Raw genomic sequence first — 21,601 nt, forward strand, 5'->3', positions numbered from 1 at the left:
TTTGGGAGACAAAGGATGTCACACTATTTATACTTGGCGTGTGAGAAGGGCAGTGGCTGCAGCGAGGGCCATCACGCACCCCACATGGACTTCTCTCGCGAGAATGGCTTTTTCCTGAGTCCACACACAGCGCAGGTGTCTGTGTACTCCCACTTCTGGATCTGAATGCGAATATGCGTTTTTCTGCATAGACCATTCCAAGCCAGTGGATAAGAGCGCCAGTTCTGGAGCTAGGCCTCCTAGGTGGAAATTCTTCCTGCTCTGCCATTGACCAGCCATGATATAAGCCAGTTACATCAATGTACCATGATTTGTTACATATAAGGGGATCCCGCCAATTCATAAACATATTGAGGATAATGAGAGCAAGGCTTCTCATAGAGAAGGGAGTTATAAATATATAGAACGAAGGAAGGCTACGTAGAATTGATTCTGTGGTGTTAGATTAGAATAGGAGGTATTGTGAACACATGGGTTTTAACATACATTATAATATACATATATTGACATTGAAATAAATATATGTGTGTACACATATGTATACGTAAATATGTGTATGAATATATTTACATACATATATCTCCAGACTCTACCACTGAGAGACCCAAAAGTCCACACCGCCCTGGTAGCAATGAGCACGCCAGTGTCCGGATCTGGGTTTCTAAATTCTCTACTAAAAGGAACCAGATGTAAAAGCTTTCTCCAGGAGCTGTCTTCCCTGTGGATACTAATCCCGGGCTCAGAGGGTGTCTAAGTCTTTTCAGTGATTACAGACGGGGACTCGGAAACGCTAATTTTTTTCCTTTCTTTTGGTATTGGCTCCTTGAAGTTACATGAGAATGACAATTATCTAATGTCAAGTAGAGTCTGTCACAGTGGCTTTCTGAAGATGGGTGGTAGGAATTGTATTTCTTTCTCTCGTTCTTGCTGGGAAAATCAAGGCTTCAAGGTACTATGTCTGCATTAGGGAAAGAATCAAGGTCTGAGCTCTCACTTTCCAACTTATAAGGTAGAAGCCACGTGGTCTCCCAGCTGAAGGCGGCATATTATTAGCTCTTTTCATGATAAACAGCTTTTCTTTCTGAGTTACCACATACATGCCTCCAACACCCTGTTGGCATATGATTTCTACACAATAGATACCAGGTGTGCTGGCTGCAGAACCTGCCCATGACCCCGGATCCCTGAAATGCTGAGAAAGCATTCCTCTGCTGAAAAGGCAAGACGGGTACTTACATTTTTAATGATCAGTGGGTATCTTGTTACCCGTTGCATAGGCTTCAGTATAAAACTAGAGAGAGGCATCCCTTTACATCGAGGGTCCATTGCCAATCTCTGAAATAAGAGATTGTTTTAAATGTATTTAAGAAATCTGCAAAATCCAGCTGGTGACATCAACATTGATGCTACATTTAGGACTCCCATCCCTTGCATGGTCTCATTTATGTGGGTGACAACTGAGGAGCCTGGAGTTGGAAGGGCCGGGCCAGTTATCCTGATCCAGGATGGAGGTACTTTCCAGATGGAGAATGGGAGACCTGCAGATGTGACTCAGCCACCAGGGTTAACCCCTGCTCTCTAGGTTCCTTCCATGGGACACATGGGACACTTTCCATGGGACACACAGTTCCTTACTTACAGAGGTGAGATTAGAGAATATTTCTTCTGGATATCTGTAAAAACTTCATAACATTCCCAGGAACGAGGAGAATAAAAATTCAAGGGTCAGAATAAAAATTTCCCTTAAGTCCCAGAGATGCTGGAAGAGCTGATTGTCATTGACTGTTTCCGGCAGAGCCTGCACAGGCCTGGGGGAGGCTCAGACAGGGCAGGACGTGAGACACAGGACTCCCTCTGGGGGCCTGCAGGCTGGCTCCATCCTGGATACCCTGCCTCTTTCTTCCCACCACTTCTGCCAATTCTGTCAAGTCATCTGGAGGTCTAGAATCCTTCTGTCCCCAAAGGTGGTCCTGTCCACAAGTCACAGGATTACGTGGTGACTGAGCTCTCAAAGGCTCCATTCAGGTTTGATGCCTTAGAAACAGGCAGCTGCCATGACCTGGGCCCCAGGCCCTGAGAACTGTCAGCGCCTGACCCTGCTCTCGCCGTGGGCATCATTATTCCAGGAACACTTGGCAGCTGGCAAAGGCATGTCAAACTCCCCCAGGGATGGGGTGGGGACAGCTGAGGAGGGGAAGGGTGAGGTGAGAAGGGGCAACAGCCCCCTCCCTGGGCTGGTGTCAGCATTTCCCTGAAGTTCAAGCGCATCCAACGATGAGGTCATCCTGCCTGTACCCAGGGAGGACCCAAGCCTTGGCTGAAACCCCAGGGGGCCTGTGGCACCGGGCAGCCCAGACTCTGCATTCCAGTCTGCATCCCATCCTAGGTCAACTTCTTAGCAATATTTCTCCCCTTCGAATGATTTTAGAATGCCTCATTCATTAGTCAGCACATCAAAGCCTTTCATGCTGAGGAAAACCAGGGCAGTGGGGTGGGAGGGGAGAAAGAGAAAGCGTCTGTGATGCTATGGCTAAGAAGAGACGCAATGAGGAATCCACAGACACAATCATTGAGGAGGAGGGAATGGCCTGCCCCCAAAATGCATGAGGTACAAAAAGAAGTCTGTCGTTATTACCGTTTTGTTGTCTATTCATTCAAACGTACCTGTTTAGGAGAAGTTATGTTATTCTCTTCTTATTTTTCTCTCCTCTGAGAGAGGCTGATTATACGGGCTGGCGTGGCCAGCAGGGACACACCCTGGCCAAGGTCGGGTGCCAGGGCAGCAGACCCAGGGCCTGGAGCCTCTAGCAGCACCTCCACAGATGTCCCCTCGTGGACATGTGGCTCCCAGACCTCTGTTAGCCCCCGAGGCAGAGACCTTGGCATCCCTCACTCACCCCCACGGGCTGCCTAGAGCTTGAGACCATCAAGGAAAACCAAGCTGGAAAGGAACCAACAGTGCACTGGGGCTCCTGGCCGTTCCCTCTGCAGGTGAAGGGCAGAGACCAGCCAAGAATTGAGGGTGCTCAGATTAAACAGAATCGGAAACTTGAGACCCACCAGCCCTCCTGGGCCTGACAAATGAGACGGAAAATTTAAACCTGTATCCAAACAACACCACTAACACCTGGACGACAGATCAAAGCTCCCAGGCCCAGGGCTGGCCCCTCTTCTCCAGCTCCCTTTGGTCACCACACATGCCAGCTAGTGCCAGCCCACTATTATTGAACCAAGTCCTCAGTCCCTTTTGGCCTTTAGCAGGAATATGCTTCCAAACATTTGAATTAGCCCCTCACACACCCCGTTGCCCAAACACAGCCACTGGTGGCCAGGGCTGGTGCAGGGGCTCGGCTCCACCTGGGCTCCTTACTTTGACAAACTCCTTGAAGTCTGGGGCCTCGTCTGTCTTCTGCTGGATCAGGGCCGCCCCGTTCAGCTGGCAGCTGCAGAAGCGGATGTAGGGTTGCATATGTGGCAGCTGGGCCGTCAGGATGTCACCGATCATTTTCACAGGCATCTTCTCTCCAGACATCTTCTTGCGAACTCTCAGTGCTCTGCACAGAAACATGACATGGCAGTGACACGGGACACTTCCAGGTCACACAGAAGCAGAATGTGTGTGAGGGGCGCAAACCCAAGGGCCACTAAAGGGTCTATGTGGGTGATGAGGAACAGAAAAAGAAGTGAGTCTAGTGCTACACAGAGGTTACATCGGAGCATTTTTCTTGGGCATGATGGCTGTTTGCTGGCTCTTAGGAAGAAAAACTTCAGAAAGAATCTTTATAAAACAGGTCAACATTGAAAAACAATCTTTTCTTATAGAGAAACAGAGAATCCTTTCTTTAATAACTCAGGATCCCTGTGTCAATGTTTCACTTTACGGATTATCTGTGGTGAAAGCCCCAGCTGGTACGGTCCCAGCACCGAGCCTGCTTCCAGGCCAATGTGGCCCAAGGGAAGTTATTGTAGCCAGGGAACAGAGGGGACGTGGAGGCTCATTTTCAGACTAAACAGAACATAATTAAGATGGTAGATCAACTGCCACAGAAAAATAATCCCATTATTATGTTCCCCAAAGCCAGGTACAAATGACTGAAACATCTGTGCTGTTCACTGCTTTATGACTATGGCTAATTTGAAGTTGACTTAATTAAGAGGAGCTCTGGAGAGAGAAGCCTATTAATATAACAATGGACCAATGAACCCAAACAATTTATATCCTGGAAACCGAGGAGGGACTGGAGGGACTGGGAGTGTTTATTCTGGGGTCCTGCTGCGGTCTGAGTGTTCACGGCCACCACAGCCAGGGATGTGCATCCCACCCTTGCAACTCGAACATGTCAACTCCTAACACCAGCATCTAGAAGAAGAGCAGGGCACTGAGCTTCTACACGGCAAGGATAGCAGTGCACTAGGAGGGCAGGACCACCACATAGGAGGCCATGAATGTGTTCTGCCTACCCTAGTGATCACGGACGGACAGACAGACGGACGGACGGATGGATGGATGGATGGATGGATGGACGGACGTATGGATGGGTGGAACAGAATGATGTGCTATATGATTTTAACATAAGGGTGGGAGGATGTCACTATGAATTCCTTTGGCTGCCTTCATGGCCAGGGTCATGCCTTCATGGTCATTTCCAAGGAGGCTCTGCAATCTCAGTATTAGGTTTTAAAAACTTCAGATCTCTTTATTTTCTCTCACCTACTTTTTTAGTTAAAGAACAAAAATCCTTGGACTGGGCAAGCAAGCCAAGGAGAAAAACTTTAGGGACAATAAGTTATATGGTCTGAACAATCGGCGATTCCTTTTTTTCTTCCTTCTCTCCATCTTGTATTTACTCTCAAGATAGATATTTTATCTTTCTTTTGTTTTCTGCTTAAAATAAAATTGTGTCTATTTTTAAGTTAAAAAGAAGTTAAGCCGAACACTTTATATTTAAGAAATACAATTTTTTTTTTTTGCGTACCTCTTTCATTTCTTTTTTTTCTTTTTCTTTTTCTTTCTTGTTTTTTTTTTTTTTTTTTTAAATTTTTCAGGCAAGGAGGCAGGAAAGGATGTTGATAAAAGACAGTTTCTAGCACCTGGGCTTGTGCAGCCCTACCTACTGCTGTCACATCTGACAGCTGCCCCTAGGGCCTGCACCTGGGTCTTAATATAAAAAGGTTCTAGATCTTTCCGCCCTACTCTGCATATTAAAGACAAATTTCTCAGCTCTGGGCTCACCAGCAAGAGAGCCAGCCATTCGCTCTAATCCCCAAGCAGAGGCACCATTAGTAGGAAACGCATATGCTGCAGTTACCCCCTTTTATTTTCATTTTATTTACTTCCTGTTTATCTGTTTGCTAAGTCCTATGTCCCCTAAGTACAAGCTGTCTCTGGCCCTTGGTCAGGAGTGGCAGATATGTGGCTGCTCACGGTTGGCCTTCTGGGACACTCTGCCTTAAGTTCAGTTTGTCCGCAAACGCCTCCCTCTTCCAGCTGCCAGGGGCCCTAACTCTTCCCCATCATCGGGGCTATTCCTTTGCATGAAGAAATCAAGTCCATGCAGCAAAGTGAATATTTTTCATAATAAGATGTTGAAAAGGGGAAAAAAAAGAAAGGAAAGAAATCAGGTCCCCATAAGGCTGCTGTTAAATCTTTTATCTGGAAGATGAAAATGAATCAGGTCATCAGAGGAAGGGGACAGAGCACAGGACATTGTGATGGGAGAGAGGCGTGACCCAAACAAGTTTGACCGTGATTGACAATGTGCCAGCTGTACTCCTTACCCTGGCTCCTTGAAATGACCCTGCATGTTAGACAGGGCAGGCACCATACTGCAACTTTACAGGCTCTAAAACAAAGGGTCAGAGAGTCATCTGCCCAAGGAAATTGCCCAGAACAAGTTAGAAGGTGCTGGACCCTGGACAAAAACTTGGGATGTCTGCCTCCTGGTTCTACATTCTTTCCACGGGGGACTGTGGGGATGGAACCTCCAGTGGGACCTTGCGCTTCACCCACCGAGCAGCCCTGGGCACAAGCGCCCCTGCTGTGTGACTTCGGACAAGTCACCCAGCCTCTCTGGGCCTTGTTTGCCAGCTGTAACTGCACTCTCGATTCCTACGTCCAGGGCTATGAGCACATCAGCACTAACAGAAAGGAGGAGCGGCAGGCCTGGCCCCGACTGAGCTCAGGAAAGGGGCATCTGTTCCCCTGACAGGAGCAGGAGGGCGGGGAGAGAACAGGGGCAGGGTGAGCAATGCCAGAAGCACAGTTTTCCGCAGGCCAACCACGTCGGGGCACATGGGGACATCAGAAACATCTCCCACCTCCCTTACGCGCGACTGATAGCAGCGGCCCAAGGAAAAGCGGTTTTAAGTTGTAGGTATAGTTTCAACAGAAAACCTTTGTCACTATTTTAAAACAATTTGTCTCCAACAATTTAGGCGTATTAGGTTGGTGCAAAAGCAATTGCGGTTTTTGCAATTATTTTTAACCATTTAAACTGCAATGACTTTTGCACCAACCTAATAGTATTCGTAGGTTCAGGAGTTAACTAACCCCCTTTCCCCCAGGTGACTGGGGAGCCTCTCTCCAAGGCGAGGGTGGGTGCTTAGCCTCCACCACCGGGGTCCCCGGGGGCCCGAACCCAGCACTTACTATGGACCAGACACTTATAGTCTAAAGATCCCCTAATAAGAACCCCATGTGGTGGGTACTACTCTCATCCCCATATTACAGATGAGAACACTGAGGCCCAGTGAACGTTAAGTGACTTGTCCAAAGACACACAGCTGGTGGGTAACAGCAGGATGTGAGCCTGAGTTTGACCCAGACCTAAGCTCAGAAGATTCTAGGGCTCAGAAGATTCTCAAGGAGGATAATGAAAATACTTTCTGTAAACCCCCCTGGGGTCGTCTTTGATTATTTGTGTTCTAGAAAGAGCAGATATGATATATTTTTCTCACATCTACGTCTCTGTGTCTCCTCTCTCCAACCCTCATCCACTCCCAGACACACACTCAAGAACGTGGGGACTTGAAATGACCTTATGAGAACAACACGGGGACCACGTTTAGGAAACAGCCACTTCCCAATTATGTGAACATAGAGATTAGGAATGGACCCACGTTCCAGGGAGTCGGGGGGGCTGTGCTTCATTCTCGAGCCCAGGGAGAGAGTGGCCCTTCCTCCCAGCTGGCTGTGTCACCATGGACTTAATCTGCGTTCTAGCAAGTGCATTATAATGACGTCCTGGTGAATACACACTTTTAGAACTGGAAGGGACCTTTGTGATGATGTCATCCGATCCTCTCAGTTTCCAGGTAGGGAAACTGAGGCTCAAAGAGGAAGGGCAGTGAGTTGGGCTCCAAACCGAGGTCTCCTGACTCCTGGCCCAGTGTCTCTCCTCAGCCCTGCAGTTGCCTCTGAGAACTAAACCAGGAAGAAAATATCAACACTCCAGGCCAGCTTCTCGGAGAGCTATCCTGAAGATGCTGCTGAGGTGGGCAGTGAATGGTTCCACCCTTGCCTCCCACAGCTGCAAAGATGCTTCAAGAGACCAATATTGGCCGTGGAGACCCAGGTCTGAGGGAAGGCGGGTGGGCTGCCCCACGCCCTGAGATGGAACCGGAATTGGCCTAGCTCTGGAAATTCTAGAACCACAGTACAAGCAGAACGTGGGGTGCCATGGCAATTAACTCTCTCCACCATGAAAATTGGGAGGGGCGGGGGTGTTTTGGGAGGCATCAGAGCAAAAAAAGAGCAATGGTGCTTGTGAGTAGAAATGAGCAAAAAGGCAGAAAGACACACAGAGAGGCATGCATGGGGGGGACACACGGATGAACCTGAGCGCAAGTGCTAGTGTGTGAGAGCCGAGGGGCAAAGCGAGGCTGGGATTAGAGAAGAGAGGCTTACTTCAGCAGTTTGATATTACACATAATCAGCTCCTTCCAGTTAACAAAAATCATAGCACCCTCTTTTTCTGTCAGCAGCTCAGACTCCATCAGGGGTTTCTGAAAGATCTACAGATGCAGAAAACGAAGCAGTTCAGAAAGTAGTTAAGCTCAAAACTCAAACACACGCACACACAGATCTGTTCAGAGCGATGCAAAGGGCCAAGGCGTCTGCAGCTTTGCTGGGAGGCCAAGATGCAGGACGCCCCACATTCCTGCAGAGATTTCTGAAACAGATGGCCCCTCCTCTGCCTGGGCAGGGAAGGGGTCCCCATCAGGTCTGCACTGTGCTGCAAGGGAGGCTACTGCACCAGGACAAAGCCTCACAGAGTCTTCTGCCTGCGGTGAAGACATGGGCACAGTGGGAAAAGTGGGGGGCTTAAAGATGCATGTGGGTATGGGCGACCCCTTCATCCTCATTGCAGTGTCTACTGCAGTCAAGCCTTGGGCTTCCTGGGGGAGCAGCTTCCCGCAGCCTCCAACAAGCAGCCTGGGTGGCAGACTCCATTGCTCTGCCCTCAGCCTGGGCTGTGCCTGGCACAGGGCCAGCATGTACAGGCCTGGTACAGGGTGGGCGAGGCTCCTCTCCTGGGCTCTGGGAAATAAGTGGGCCCACCCAAGCTCCACGTGGTTGGGTGACTTGCAGGAAATCACAGATATCCCCCAAACCCATGTGGTGAGCCCCTGCCCACAAAGAGTTATTACCTGCCACTGGAGGCAGGCCGCTATCCTGAAGGTTCCGTAGGGATGGAGGCAGCCTGTCTTTAAGTAAACGTGGCTGCACTGAGGGGGCTCCCTGGGAGCCCTACTCTTCCTGAGTCCTTAAGCTGATGTTGAATCCGGGCTACACCAGGCCACTGCAAAAAGGTGCCATATCCAAGGGGGTGACGCACACATCCTAGACATCCTAGACTGTATATTTAGTGACGGTGAAGTGTCTTTTTTAAATTTGCACTCACACTTTCTATGCATTAATAGTGGTCTTGTGGGCCAGCAACCCATCCTGCATTCTGCATTCATTCAACACTGTGCGGCCGAGTCACGTCTTTCCCGGTTGTTAAGACTGTCAGAGATGGTTCCACAACAGCTAGGTGGCAAGGGGGCTGATGTGGGGGGAGGGGAAGGAGTTTCTGAATTATGACAGTACTTTCCTGAAATTCAGTTCTGCAAATGCCCTCATACGGTAACTTCCACGGTGTGTGGACAAAAGGCTTCTCGCAAAGCATGGTTCCCCAACTCTGCATGTCCCCATCCTTCTGGACAGGGTGGCCAAGGCCCTTCAAGGGCTACCCAGCAGGAGAGACAAAATGAGATGTCATCCGGGACAGGCAGTGCCCAGGGACAGGCGGTGCCCAGGAAACGTCTTCATTCTCAGCAACATTTCTCTCAGAAGCAATATGTAGCACTAGGAATGAGTTGAAACAGTAGCCAGATGGCTGCCACTTTCAGATGCCAACTCTGAGGGCCAGGGGAAGATGTGACTTGCTCTGTGCATCAACTAGTTGTGGCTGAGCTGTAACTGCGTGGACTTGGACCCCAGCTCACAGCCCACGTGTCTCTGCGCAGACAGGGCCTCACGAACTCACCTGTCCTTTGGCCTGAGTGATCCCTGCCCCTCTGCAGGCAGGACCTAGAGTTGGCCAAGGGTGAGAATGTCACCATCTTCTCCTGGGTGAGGGTCTCCTCTGTGGTTTACCGTCCAGATGCTCCCCGCACATCCCAAAGCTTCTCAGGCTCAGAATCAGGACATAGGCCTCCTTGGCAGAACCCCTCCCCCCCCTCTGCCAGTGCCCACGGTACCCGCTGGCACCCACAGCTGCTGTTACCTCTGTGACCAGCTGCAGGTCATTCACATAGTTCTCCTCCGTGACAATGAGTTCGTGGATGTACCCTTGTCGCTTTCTTTCAGTCGGGGTCAACATATCCAAGAGATGTAAGTCTGAACACCCTGGAAAACACAACCATCAGGACAATTTAGCCCAAGTCTGGGGGAGCCCACACAGCTTCACAGTGGTGATGCCCCAGGGCTCACAGCGGCCGGGTCCTGTGTTTTCGCCTCAGTCAGGCAGTGTTGTGGGTCGAACTGTGTCCCCTCTCAAAAGATATGTTCCAGTGCTAACCCCTGCTACAAGTGACTGTGACCTTATCTCTGCAGATGTCATCAAATCAAGATGAAGGCATACTCAGGGCGGGCCCTAATCCAATGTGACTTGTGTCCTCATAAGAAGACGAGGCATTAATAACATCTACAGTGACAGATGGGTAACAGACTTATTGGGGTGACTACTTTGGGAGGCAAATAACTGTCTAATCACTATGCTATTTTGTAACCTAAAACTAATATAACATTGTATGTCAATGGTAATTGAAAAATTAATTTTTAAAAATTAAAGAAAAAAGAACATGAGACAAGAGACAGACAGAAAGAAGGCCACATGGTGATGGAGGCAGAGACAAGCATGATGCATCCACAAGCCAAGGAACCCCAAGGATTGCCAGCAGCCATCAGCAGCTAAGAGAAAGGCATGGAACAAAGTCTTCCCTGAAGCCTTTAGTTTAGAGGAACGCGACCCTGATGACACTTTGACTTTCTACTTCTCATCTCCAGAACTGTGAGAAAATTAATTTGTGTTGTTTTAGGCCACCTAGTTGGTGGTCATTTGTTACAACAGCTCTAGCACAATAAAACAGAAATAAGAGAGAAGATGTAGGAAAATTGGCCCACATTTCCTGAGGGCTCACACCACGCCAGGCACAGTACAAAGAGCTTTACATCGGCAGCTATGTTTAACACTCACGTAGATACTACAATCACCTCCGTTTTACAGGCAAGGAAACTAAGGCTCACACAAGATCTCTCAGCTGAGGGGTGATGAAGCCAAGTTGATCCCCGACAGGTAAACCCGAGACACTGGGCTCGACGCTAGAACACTGGTGTTCAGTCCAAGCTACAGGGAGGACATAAAGTTGGTTTTGGGGGATGGAATGGCTGTGCTGAGGCTCCTGCCATGCCTGGGGACCATCCAGGGCAGGCTCAGCTCTCCTGGACCAGGCGGCTGCCCCCTGCCTGTGGAAGCTGAGCAGTGAGCCTGCAGGCAGAAAGGGAAAACCCTCCAGCTGCACGCAGCTGGGCACCAGACCACAGCTTTGGCTAAAGATGCCCAAAGGAATGGCTCTGCAACCTGAGATGGGGTGAGGTGGTGCCAGCCTTTGTCTCCACTCGATTAGCTGGTTCTTTGGGTTTGTGTTTGCTTCAAATGTTCTTGAGTTATTGGCAGATGCTGCCCTGTGACACAGGCACACTGGAATGAGGAGGGGAGGTTCAGTTCTTGGGAACACCCCTCAGGCAGGCCTGGACTCACCTCTTCCAGGCCAGTGGTCACCCCTTCATTTTTTTAGGGGGTCCTCATTTAATCACAGAAATCAGATTTGTACAATAGATAGACTGGGAGGCGTCCTGCCTGGGGGTGGGGATGAGAGCACAGAGTCCCGTTCACCTGTTTTTCTCATCCCTTCTCCTCCCCACAAGGGGGCGCAATAGAGCAGCATGAAACCCCTTGGTGGGACCAGTGGTTCTCAAAGTGTGTTTCCAGCTCCAGCGGCGGCATCAGTATCTGACATGCTCCAGCGGGAGCATGTTAGAAATGCAAATTATCAGGCCCCTGATGAATAGACTGTCTGGAATTGGAATCTGATTTAACAAGCTCTCCAGGTGATAATTTCAGGTGCACTCAAGTTTGAGAAGCCTGCTCTGAACTATCAGGGGTTCCTCAGAGTTTCTATCTTCTCATGACTGATCTAGTCTATATGCTTCAAGCTTCTGCAAATAGAATGGCCCCTCTGGGACAAGTGATATCATAGACTTCTTGGCAAATGTTCCACCCTGCTCAAGATTAACTCCAGCCCTCAGTTGTGTCCCCTTCCCTGGCCAAATGTCTTTTCTGGAATGCTGTAGCTTCCCTTCCTGAAACAGGACGATCCCGGGACAGGCGGATGGATGCCGGGAAAGCAGCAAGGATGAGCCATCATTATGTTAACACCTTCCGCCTCCATCCATCGAGGCCTCATTCAAAGCCACTGCAGTGCAGCCAACCTAGCATTCCGCGGGGCCACAAGCTGAGTGCGAACCTTCATGCAGGTCTGCAGATGTATCTGGAATGAGGCCCTCTGCAACCACAAGCCTGGCCCAGCTGTTCTTCCTGCTTCGGGGCGTTGCTTGTGTTTTATTAAGCCAATGACATCAACAATGGACTGTCAGAAAGGAAGCAAGTCACGACTGCTCCCTCTTCCATTCAGCCGGCCTCTGCCCAGCTGCTGCGTGAGCAGGCAGCTAAGCAATGTCACCAATTTTCCTAATGAAAGCCACCCAGGAAATATTCTTGAGTTGGGGAGGAACACATCTCGTTCCTGCCCTATTTTACCAAATTTGCCTGTTAGTGAGTTAAAGGGCCCAGGACTAAGGCCATTTCTTGTTAAAGGGAGGAATGCAGCCCTTCCATTACAAGGACTTGTGTAAACTCACAGAAGCAGAGCCCCCCGGAATTTCTAGGACATTCCTGTCTGTAGGGATAGCAGCATATTGGTACAGAGCTGCAGTTCTAAAACCACAAGTACCGTGCAGTGGTGTTTGCAGGGACACACACGTCAGGCTAGTAGTGGACACTGGTTGGGCCAGTCTTCAAACGTCTGTCCCTTTAGGTCACAAATTCCCTTGGGGAATCTGATGGATGCTATAAACTCTTGCCCCAGAAAACACATGTATACGACGCACACAACACACACACACATTTTGCACAGCATTTTACAGGGTTCATAGTCCCTCTTCAAGCTTGTTCATGGATCTCTTGCATTCGTTCATTATTTTGAGTAAATAATATGACAAACATTTCCTGATGCCCGACCATGAGGCTGGCACTAACTGCTGGGTGCTGTAGGAAAAGGAGATGCCTGTCTTCCAGAGTGTACAGCTAAGAACCTTGGGGTTCAGTGGTCCTCAACTGGGGGTGGTATTGCAAACCCCCCACAAAGCTGAGGCTGTTACTGTTCCCCACCAGGCTGAGAATGATACTGTTCCCCCAGGCGGGAGATGGTACTGCCCTCCCCAGGCTGAGGGTGATACTGCCACTCTCCCACCCTCCCAAGGTGGTACTGCCCTCCCCAGCTGAGAGTGGTACTGCTGTGGTACTGCTCCCCAGCAGGCTGAGGGTTTTACTGCCCCCTCCTTCAAACCCAGGCTGTGAATGGATTCTTGGTTGTCATAATGACGAGAGCTGATTGCTGGAATTTGGTGGGTTGGACCGGGGCGGTCAGATGACCTGCAATATACAGGACAGAGAACGGCTCACCCCAGAGGTCAGCAGCATCCCATTGAGAAATAGTCACCTTACTAGAAACTGACAACCCAACCAGACCAGAATTCCACTCTATAGCAAGGCTGGTGCAAGAGAGCAGAAGACACGCTTAGAATGACTGAGGAACCAGAAACGAGGACCTGTGAGGAACAATGACAGGAACTGGCTTGCTTTGGATTTCAGAAGTTCTTCTGAGTCTTCAAGTTGCACACATGCAGTTTTGAAGAAGCTCAGAGCGAGTACAAGCAGAAGGTCCAGGGTGGATTTGGGCCATCGGTCCAAGAATCCCAGGTGCTGGAGGCAGTTCAGGGTGAATTGCAGGTCTGCTCATGTGGGTCGGGGGCGTGAGGAGGCTGCATGGCTCCTCCTCGGGGAAGCTCTGGCCTTGGCAGTCAAACCACCCAGCAGGCCCAAGTCAGAGCCGATGGAGCTGAGAAGTCGGAGCTGTTTGCCTCAACACATCCTGTCCCACGCAGGTCCACCTACCCGTCTTCCTGGAGACGGGGAGATGGCCTAGATGGCCTCTCCAGACCCCAGAACACAATAAAAAGCAAAGATTTTGTGGAGAGATTTGTCTTAGCATTATGCGCCAGTGATGTTGGCTTGGAATCGTCTTTTCAGCTACTGAACGGACCCATAGGACACTGCTTTTAGAATTTTTGCTGGTAAATGCCAGACCAAGAGAACCATTAAAGACTTGAAATAGGCACTTGGACCTCAAAAATATCCTTCCTTTGAAAATTTAGTATTTAGAAAAACAAGAGAGTTTAAAAACTCCATTATTCAGAGCAGGGTAAATGGAAAAGTCATCTCAAATAAGAGAGTTTTCTTTAGGGGTGGAGGGACGTGGTCCCTCGCTCCTTTGGGGACCAGGATAAACATGGTTTGCTGGCTCCCTTTTCTGGTGAAAAAACTTTTCATGGACATCTTGATGTGAAAGAATTCTTATAACTAAGTATAATCCACTCACAGCTGAGATAATATTGCAAAAGTCTCCAGGCAGTTAAAACTGATCCCCAATTATAGCCCACACAAAATTCCTACTCTATGTGCTATTCCTTATAAACTCATATAGTTAGACCCATTTACAAAATGGAGACAGCTACAATGACCCTTTGAAAGGATTTGATCTGGGGCACTGGAGAAAAGTATGGGAAAATCTCACTCAAAAAAGCCATCTCGACCCTTCCATGGGACAATGTTCATATGACAAACCTAATCTAAATGAATTGTTTTATTACAAAAGTAATGTATGCATGCATCCTTCTTGTAAACAGTTGAAGAATACAGAAGTGTTTAGGGTAAAAAGTGAGCGTCGCCCCTCTCCGACCCCTCCAACCATTCTCCTTCCTTTCCCAAAAAGGACCATAATTTTGAAAACTGAGCCAGTCCCCACAGCAAGCTGGCCACTGAACAAAGCAAATAAACTGGCCTTGCTCCTGTTATGAAAGAGCCAACATATACAATAAGTTGGTCAATAAATATTTATTAAGTTCCTATGAAGTCCAAGAGAAGCAGAAATAAGCAAGATAATGTCCTTGTCCTCAAGGAAACTCACAGCCCTTGGGGAGACTCGACAGGAAAATTAAACTTAAAACAGCGAGCAACAAAGACTGGGCCTGTGAGCTGTGCTGATGGCGGCAGCGTAGGACTCAGAGAGTAACTGCTCTTTGTCCCAAGGGAGCGGGGTTCCGCAAGGAGGTCCAGCTTGTGCTGGGTTTCCGTATGGCCCGGCGGATGGGCCATTATGTTGAGGGTGTGGGGGCCACCAAGCCAGGTAAATGCAGAGACGCTGTGAGAGATAAGGTGGGAAGTAGGTTACAGAGGTTGTGCTGCCAGAGGGACCGGAGGTGAGAACTGGGTACCAATCAGCAATGTACTCGTACAAATTCAGGCGGTGGTTTCTCATTGTCAAGGGAAAGGCTATACCAACACGTCTGGGGACATTCGGCCCCAATCCTCTGGCTTCATGGCCCCGGCGTAGCAGAACACGGGTTACCTAGGTTCTTGGGGCTTCTGTATTCTGGAGACTTCTCCAGGGTTGGCCTGATCCTAGGAAATGGGGGCCTCATGCCCTGGTCTCTCCTGCCAGGTGAGCCCACATCCCCTAAAGGTGACACTGGAGTCTCTTTGGAAATGAATCCAATTGTGCTGCCCTCTAGCTCCCAGGCAGACTGTCATGTGTGGGGCGGCAGCCACTGCACCCGGGGCTGAGATTTGGTGATGAATGAAGCAGGATGGGTTCTTGTCCTCAGGAGCCTTGGTTTACTGGAGGCTCGGGCATCCCATGCAGATTCTGAGTCGCAGGCACCTCGCTGAGGGAGTCACTGCGGTTGTTATCAGTCCTTGAGACCTCAGAGTTGCAAATCCCCAAGCCTGGATTTTTATGGGGTCTCACGCCAGCTGGGCACAGAGGCCTGTGGAATGCCACCTGAAGGCACCAACTCCCCCCCCCCATACTTATGCCCCGGTGAGCCCAGGCATCTCGCTCCAGGTGAGCCCAGGCCTGGGGACTCCCCGGGCCCCATGAAGCTGGGGGTTTCTGCTCAGCTGCACTCGGTCATAATCCAGAAGCTTAAAAATGCCATTGTGGTTTCCGGATAAGCTTAATTTTCTCCCAGGAAGAGGAATCCGGTTTACATGGGCTGTCAGGCAGTCGAATGGCGATGAGAAGTGGTGAAAATCAAATTATTCTGGGATAAGTCATCTCTTCATTTTCCATAAATATGACTGTTAGCCATTCATTTTATTAAAGGCGTATCATTCGTGGCTTTATAACTGACACTGGCATTCCTGGCGTGGCGTCAAGTACCCTACGGTATGCATTTGTTAGCTCATTCCTGGCCCCATTTATGCCACCACCCTTGTTTTTCTTTCTTCCTGAGTTTCTGCTTTCCAGGTGTGCTATCCTGCAATAGCTTAGGTATCTGACGTAGCGGTCATAAATGAATCCTTTGGGCACACAGGTAGCTTGGGGTGTTATAAGGACAAACACTTTTATAAGACTACGAGGGAGGAGGCAGCAGTTATGCCTAGAGGGATCGGGCACTATTTTCCTGAGGAGGAGGAATTTGAGGTGGGCTTCATCAGACAAATGTCAGCCTGGGTGGGTAGTAGCGAAGGATCCAAGCAGAGCAAGCATCGCAGGAAAGGGGAGTAAGAGAGGAGTGCCTGGACCCCAGGAAACAGGAGGAAGAGGGAAGCAGATGCTGGGGTAACAGGTGTGGTCGAAAAAGGGATGCTGTAACAAAACATAAATTCCTAACTGGGCAGGTCATGGTGGGTAGTCACGCCCCAGGCCTGTAACTTCTTGAGTGAAAGGTTTTTAGGCCAGCCTGCCCATTGTTCTTGTACATCTAGGTTAATACACCTTTGAAATACCTGAAGTAATACCCCTGGAGGGTGTAAGCCTCCCTCAAGAGAGCACATAAGCATCTTAACTATCCTGTAATCCAACCCCCACCTCCATGGAATCTTCCTTACGTCCCCTCCCTAATCTCAAGGGCATCAGAGAAGCTGCAAAACTTCAACAAAGCTCTTGAGAACCTCTTCCCGGCAACTGTTGTCAATTTTGGCTCAAATAAACTCATAAAAATTCTCTACAGGTTTGGACGTCTCTTGTGTGGACACGGAGTTGAGGAAAGTTGATCCTGAATGCTACGGTGAGCCCACCGGTTCCAAGCACTGTACTATGTACATAAACTTACTGAATCCTCCTATGTGGCAGCTATTGTTGTTATTCCCCTTTGAACAGACAAGGAAACTGAGGCACAGCGGCGAAGTTAAGTAATTTGCCAAAGGCTCAGTCAATAAATGGCAGAGGCAGTCTGACCTTAGAGATCCTGCTCTCAAATCACTGTGCCTCTTGCCTGCTGCACAAGCGACGTTTTAGCTCCACAGACGGTCGGCTTAGACAACAGAAATGTACTGTTTCAGTTCTGGAGGCTGGAAGTCCAAGACCAAGGTGCCAGCAGGGCTGGTTTCTCCCGAGGCCTCTCGTAGGCGGGCAGATGGCCCCTTCTCTCTGTGTCCTCACATGGCCTTCCCTCTGTGCACGGTCACCCCTGGTGACGTGTTGTGCTCAAATTCCCGCTTCTTAGAACACCAGTCAGATTGGATGAGGGCCCACTCCCAGGGGCTCATTGTAACTTAGTCACCTCTTTGAAGGCCCTATCTCCAAATACATTCACATTCTGAGGTAGTAGGGGGAGGGTAAGGGCTTCAGGACATGAATTTGGGGGGGACATAATTTGGCCCCAAACAGGTGGGGAAGTACAGTCAAGGAGGCTTTGAACCCTGGAATGAGGCAGCTGTATTTTTGTCCTGGCTGTATTTCAGGCAAATCCCCGTGGCAGCTGCATGAGGATGGATGAGGGCGGTTGCACTTGAGATCAGCTGCACATAGGATCACCTACGGAGCTTTTCAAAAGCCCCATGTCCCCACTGTACCCCAGACCAATCAAATCTGACAGGCCAGCATGCAACCCAGGCGTCCATAATGTGTAAAGCTTCCAGGTGGTTCCGACGTACAACCAAGAGTGAGGACCACTCCATCAGTAGGAAGATTGCCTGGCAATCAAGACACCTGGTGTGAATTGGAAGCGAGATTCGAAAATCAGACCTGTCCAGGTGCATGCAGCACGAGGTGCCACAACTGCGGAACCAAATCCAGCCCAATGCAAGTCATTGACGCTCAAAGGGGCGTTGTGGCTATAACCACAGAATGCCATCCCTGGCGGCTGCACTGCCACCACCTGACCCTCAATTCTAGGGCCAGGGCTTAAAAGGTCACTTCACTCAACAACCTCATTTTATGGATGGGACAGCGGAATCCAGAGACGTATGGTGATTTCTGTCAGGAATAAAACCTTTGCTCCTGATATCCTGGGAAATGGAGAATCACAAGGAAACCACCAACTTTTCGGAATGGGCTTGTGGGTGGTCCACACCCGGTTCTCTCCCGGTACATTCCTGCAAGACCTGGCTGAGAGGACACTTGTCCTTGGAACCTGAGGCTATCGGGGGCTGTAATGGGCAGCCAGCCTGGGTCGAGGCAGCCAGGTCTTCTCTGGAAATGACCTTCGGCTGACCAGTCCTAGGCAGCCCCCGACCACAGGAAGCTCTGGAGGCCAGCCCAGCGGTGGGTGGCCCAGAGGGGCAGGTGTACTTCTCATCCCAACAGAACTTTCTTCACAAGTGTCTCAGAACAGCCTGGTCCTCTGGGGTCTCCTAACTTGGCAAACTGTTAGGACACAAGAGACGACCTGAACTCAAGATACTTCCTGTTTATTTTCAGCAACTGGACACATGTGCTCAGACCACTGCTTTCGTGGAGCTTCCATTCTAGTGGGAGAAGACAGAAAACCAAACTCATGCATAAGCATATCGTGTTTAGGGTGGTTATAAGAATGCTGAATAACAAATCTTATAATTCATAAGCTCATTTCCTGTTCCAAGGTCTTCTCATGTGAATTAATCTTTTAAACGATGGTGCTGCCCAACCCATAGGTTTGTGTGGGGTTCTTGGCCACACACAGCGGGGGGACTGAACAGCCTAGTTGGGGAGGAAGGGGTGAGCCTGCGGAGCAATGGCAGGGCCACACGGGACTGTCCCCCACAGACACTTCCTGAACAACTGCCACAAGTGAGGCACGCTGGGCGAGAGGTGCATGCGTGGGGTCGATGCTACCCCCCAGCTTATAATCCAAGGGGGAGACTAGGCATCAGGAAATAAACCACACAGGGGGAGGTACATCACTACTTATTAGTGCTGTTATGTGTAGGTCTTAATGGGATACGGTCTTGTCCCCAAGGAGCTCGCAGTCTAATTAGGGCAAAATGAGTATCTATGTGTGTAGGCATCAGTCTATCCATTTGTGTTTATTTATGACAAGTAACTAGGACTTCGGCAAAGAGCTGAGTCACGGAGGTCAATGGAGCTGGCCAGATGGCAGAGGGGTGAGGGTGGGCAGGTGGAGGCAGGGAAGATGGAGTGAGGACATTTCCACCAGGGGCTTCAGCTTGATGCAAGAAGGTGGGGAGAAGACTGGTGATAGAGGGAAGGTCTGGTTGGGTCAGACTCGACAGGCAGGATGGAGTTGAATGATGGGGGGCCATGGATCTGAGTCTGTGCCCCGCCTCCCATTGCAGGTACACAGAGCCCTGGGAGGAAGGTGAGGGGCTGAGTCATGGGTCTCTACCACAGCATGGGTCCATGCCGTCTGCTCACCGGCACCTCCTCCGCAGTGTGGGCCCCAGACAGTGAGGACCAGTGATTAAAGCGGGCCTTTCCATCAAGTGGTTTGGAGGTCAGAAGAGATAGTTTTCAAGAGGGCCAGTGGAAATCCATTGGGGCAACAGAAGCCTAGACGTTGTTGAGGGTTGTCATGGTGACTCGAAAGTTCGCCGGGATGCTGGAGACCAGCTCTGTAAGGGGCCCAGCCTGGGGTTTCACCTCTTCAAGCACCAGTGCCCCCTCCTGCAAGCTACAGAGGCCCATGGCCTCTGAACCTGCAACACATTTTGGTGCTGAAAACCAGGTGTTTAGATGACAGAAAAACGGGTTTTTAGATGACACTAGCCACCTGTTGGTGGTCCTCTTAGCAATCCAGGGAGGAAGGCCCTCGTTGACGGAAGGCTTCCCTGAGGATGTGACGGCTGAGCTGCGCTAAAAGTTGAGCACAAATAGGTATAAATGAGGAGAGAGGAGAGGGGGCTGCCAGATGGGTGGAAGGAGGGAGCAGATCAGGCAGGGCCTTGGGACCAACCACAAGATTTAGGTCTTTATCCCATGAGGACTGGGAAGCCCCTGGGTGATTTTCAGCAGAAGCAGTTGGGTTTTGAAAATACCTCTCTGCCCACCATGTGGAGAAGAGCCAAGTGTGGAACAGAGACCAGTTACAAGACTGATGCTTCTTTACGGCAGGGGCAGAAGAAACATTCGCCCTCAGGACCTTTGCACTTGCTGTTCATCGGGCTTAGAACCATGTCCCTTTGATCTGTGCACTGACTCCCTCTCTGCTGTCAGACCTCCACCCCCACGTCTTCTCCAGAGAGGTCTCCTTGGGGGGCCACCCCACCCGCTATAGCCCTGACCCTCAGCCACCCACCACTAGCTGAAATGATTTAGCTTATGTCTGCTCTGGTCAAGCCCCGCTCCGACAAGCTTCAGGGGAACAGGTTCCTTGTCTGCTCACATCCCATTGAGCTCAGCGCTATTACCAGGCTCCATATTTCTCAGCCATGACTCTCAGGGACAGGAGCTGCTTGCCGGGGAAACGTTGGCCGGCTGGGCCCCTCCTGGTCTCACAGGCGATGTCCAAGCCTTTGACACAGCATGGGGACGGTCTGGGGGAAGGGGAGAACTGGCAGAAGTATTTCTGCCCCAGGAGGATGGAGTGGGGTGACGGTTACTACCGGAGACGACATGAGTGGAGGGCCATTAGAGGATTCTGTGGGCGCCTTCCCACGGGGGCCTCGGAACTCCAAGGTAACGTCCCAGAGAGGAAAGAAAGGGGCAGATGCAGGCCTCACACTCTGCTGGAGGCCCAGCAAACAGAGCAGAGGCGTCCAAGGCCCAAAGCTCTGGCTCCTGAGAGCATCTCAGGATGTAGGTACGCAGTGGGGCGGGAGAGAATTCACGTCCCAGCCTCTAAGCTGGGGGTGGCTGCTGTGGAGACGGCGCCTTGGGGAAGCACCCCTAGTGACACACGTTCCCTTATCCGAGCTGCATGGCTGCTTTAAAAAAAAAAAAAAAGCAAGCTTCTGGCGTGTTTGGAGGCTGAACGTTCAGTCTTTGCTGGCAAGAGAACACAAGACCACAGAATGCAGTGATGACAAATAAAGGCCCAGTGAGGCAATGCATCTGTGACAGGTTTATTGTGGAGCTCTGCAGGGGCCTGCCAACTCAGTCCACAGACATGACATTTCAAAGCTTGGCACATTCCATTTGCTCTGCCGGCCTCCCCACCGCTAGCCGTGTGAAACACAGGGCAGCTTCTCCCCGTCCGCCAAGAGTCCACAGCCACAAGTCCAGAGTGTCACTGAATGTTTTGGGAGCATGGGAAGTGTATGAAAAAGCTGCTTGCTTTGCAACAAGTAGGCCTCCTGCTAAAGGAGAGAAGGGGACCCTGATTTGTGTACACACGAAGGACAGGTTTAAAAGTTGTAAAAGAAGCTGTCCAATTTTTTCTCTCTGAAACCCCCAATCTGCAAAAGCCTGTTTTCTGAAAAAGTCCTAAAATGCATACACAACCCACGTGCTGTCTGGGTTTAACGCAACAAAGCAGGAAGCCAGTTAAATGGAT

General features: G+C 50.1%; 1 protein-coding gene across 6 annotated transcripts in view; it reads right to left on the reverse strand.

The window, feature by feature from the left end:
- Window positions 1-21,601, reverse strand: part of ITSN1 (intersectin 1) — a 182,996-nt gene that overhangs the window by 12,682 nt on the left and 148,713 nt on the right. For 5 of the 6 annotated variants that reach the window (XM_019730241.2, XM_019730239.2, XM_074325803.1 and 2 more), the window contains 4 exons: window positions 9,771-9,892; window positions 7,907-8,013; window positions 3,371-3,554; window positions 1,237-1,335 (listed from right to left, as the gene is read on the reverse strand). In XM_019730241.2, coding sequence (XP_019585800.2) covers window positions 1,237-1,335; window positions 3,371-3,554; window positions 7,907-8,013; window positions 9,771-9,892 — 512 coding nt within the window. Of the gene's footprint in view, window positions 1-1,236; window positions 1,336-3,370; window positions 3,555-7,906; window positions 8,014-9,770; window positions 9,893-21,601 lie in introns of those variants that run through there. The other variant, XR_012494005.1, reaches the window with a different exon arrangement.

Source organism: Rhinolophus sinicus, linkage group LG01 (assembly GCF_036562045.2).
Source record: "Rhinolophus sinicus isolate RSC01 linkage group LG01, ASM3656204v1, whole genome shotgun sequence".
Classification (NCBI taxonomy): Eukaryota; Metazoa; Chordata; class Mammalia; order Chiroptera; family Rhinolophidae; genus Rhinolophus; species Rhinolophus sinicus.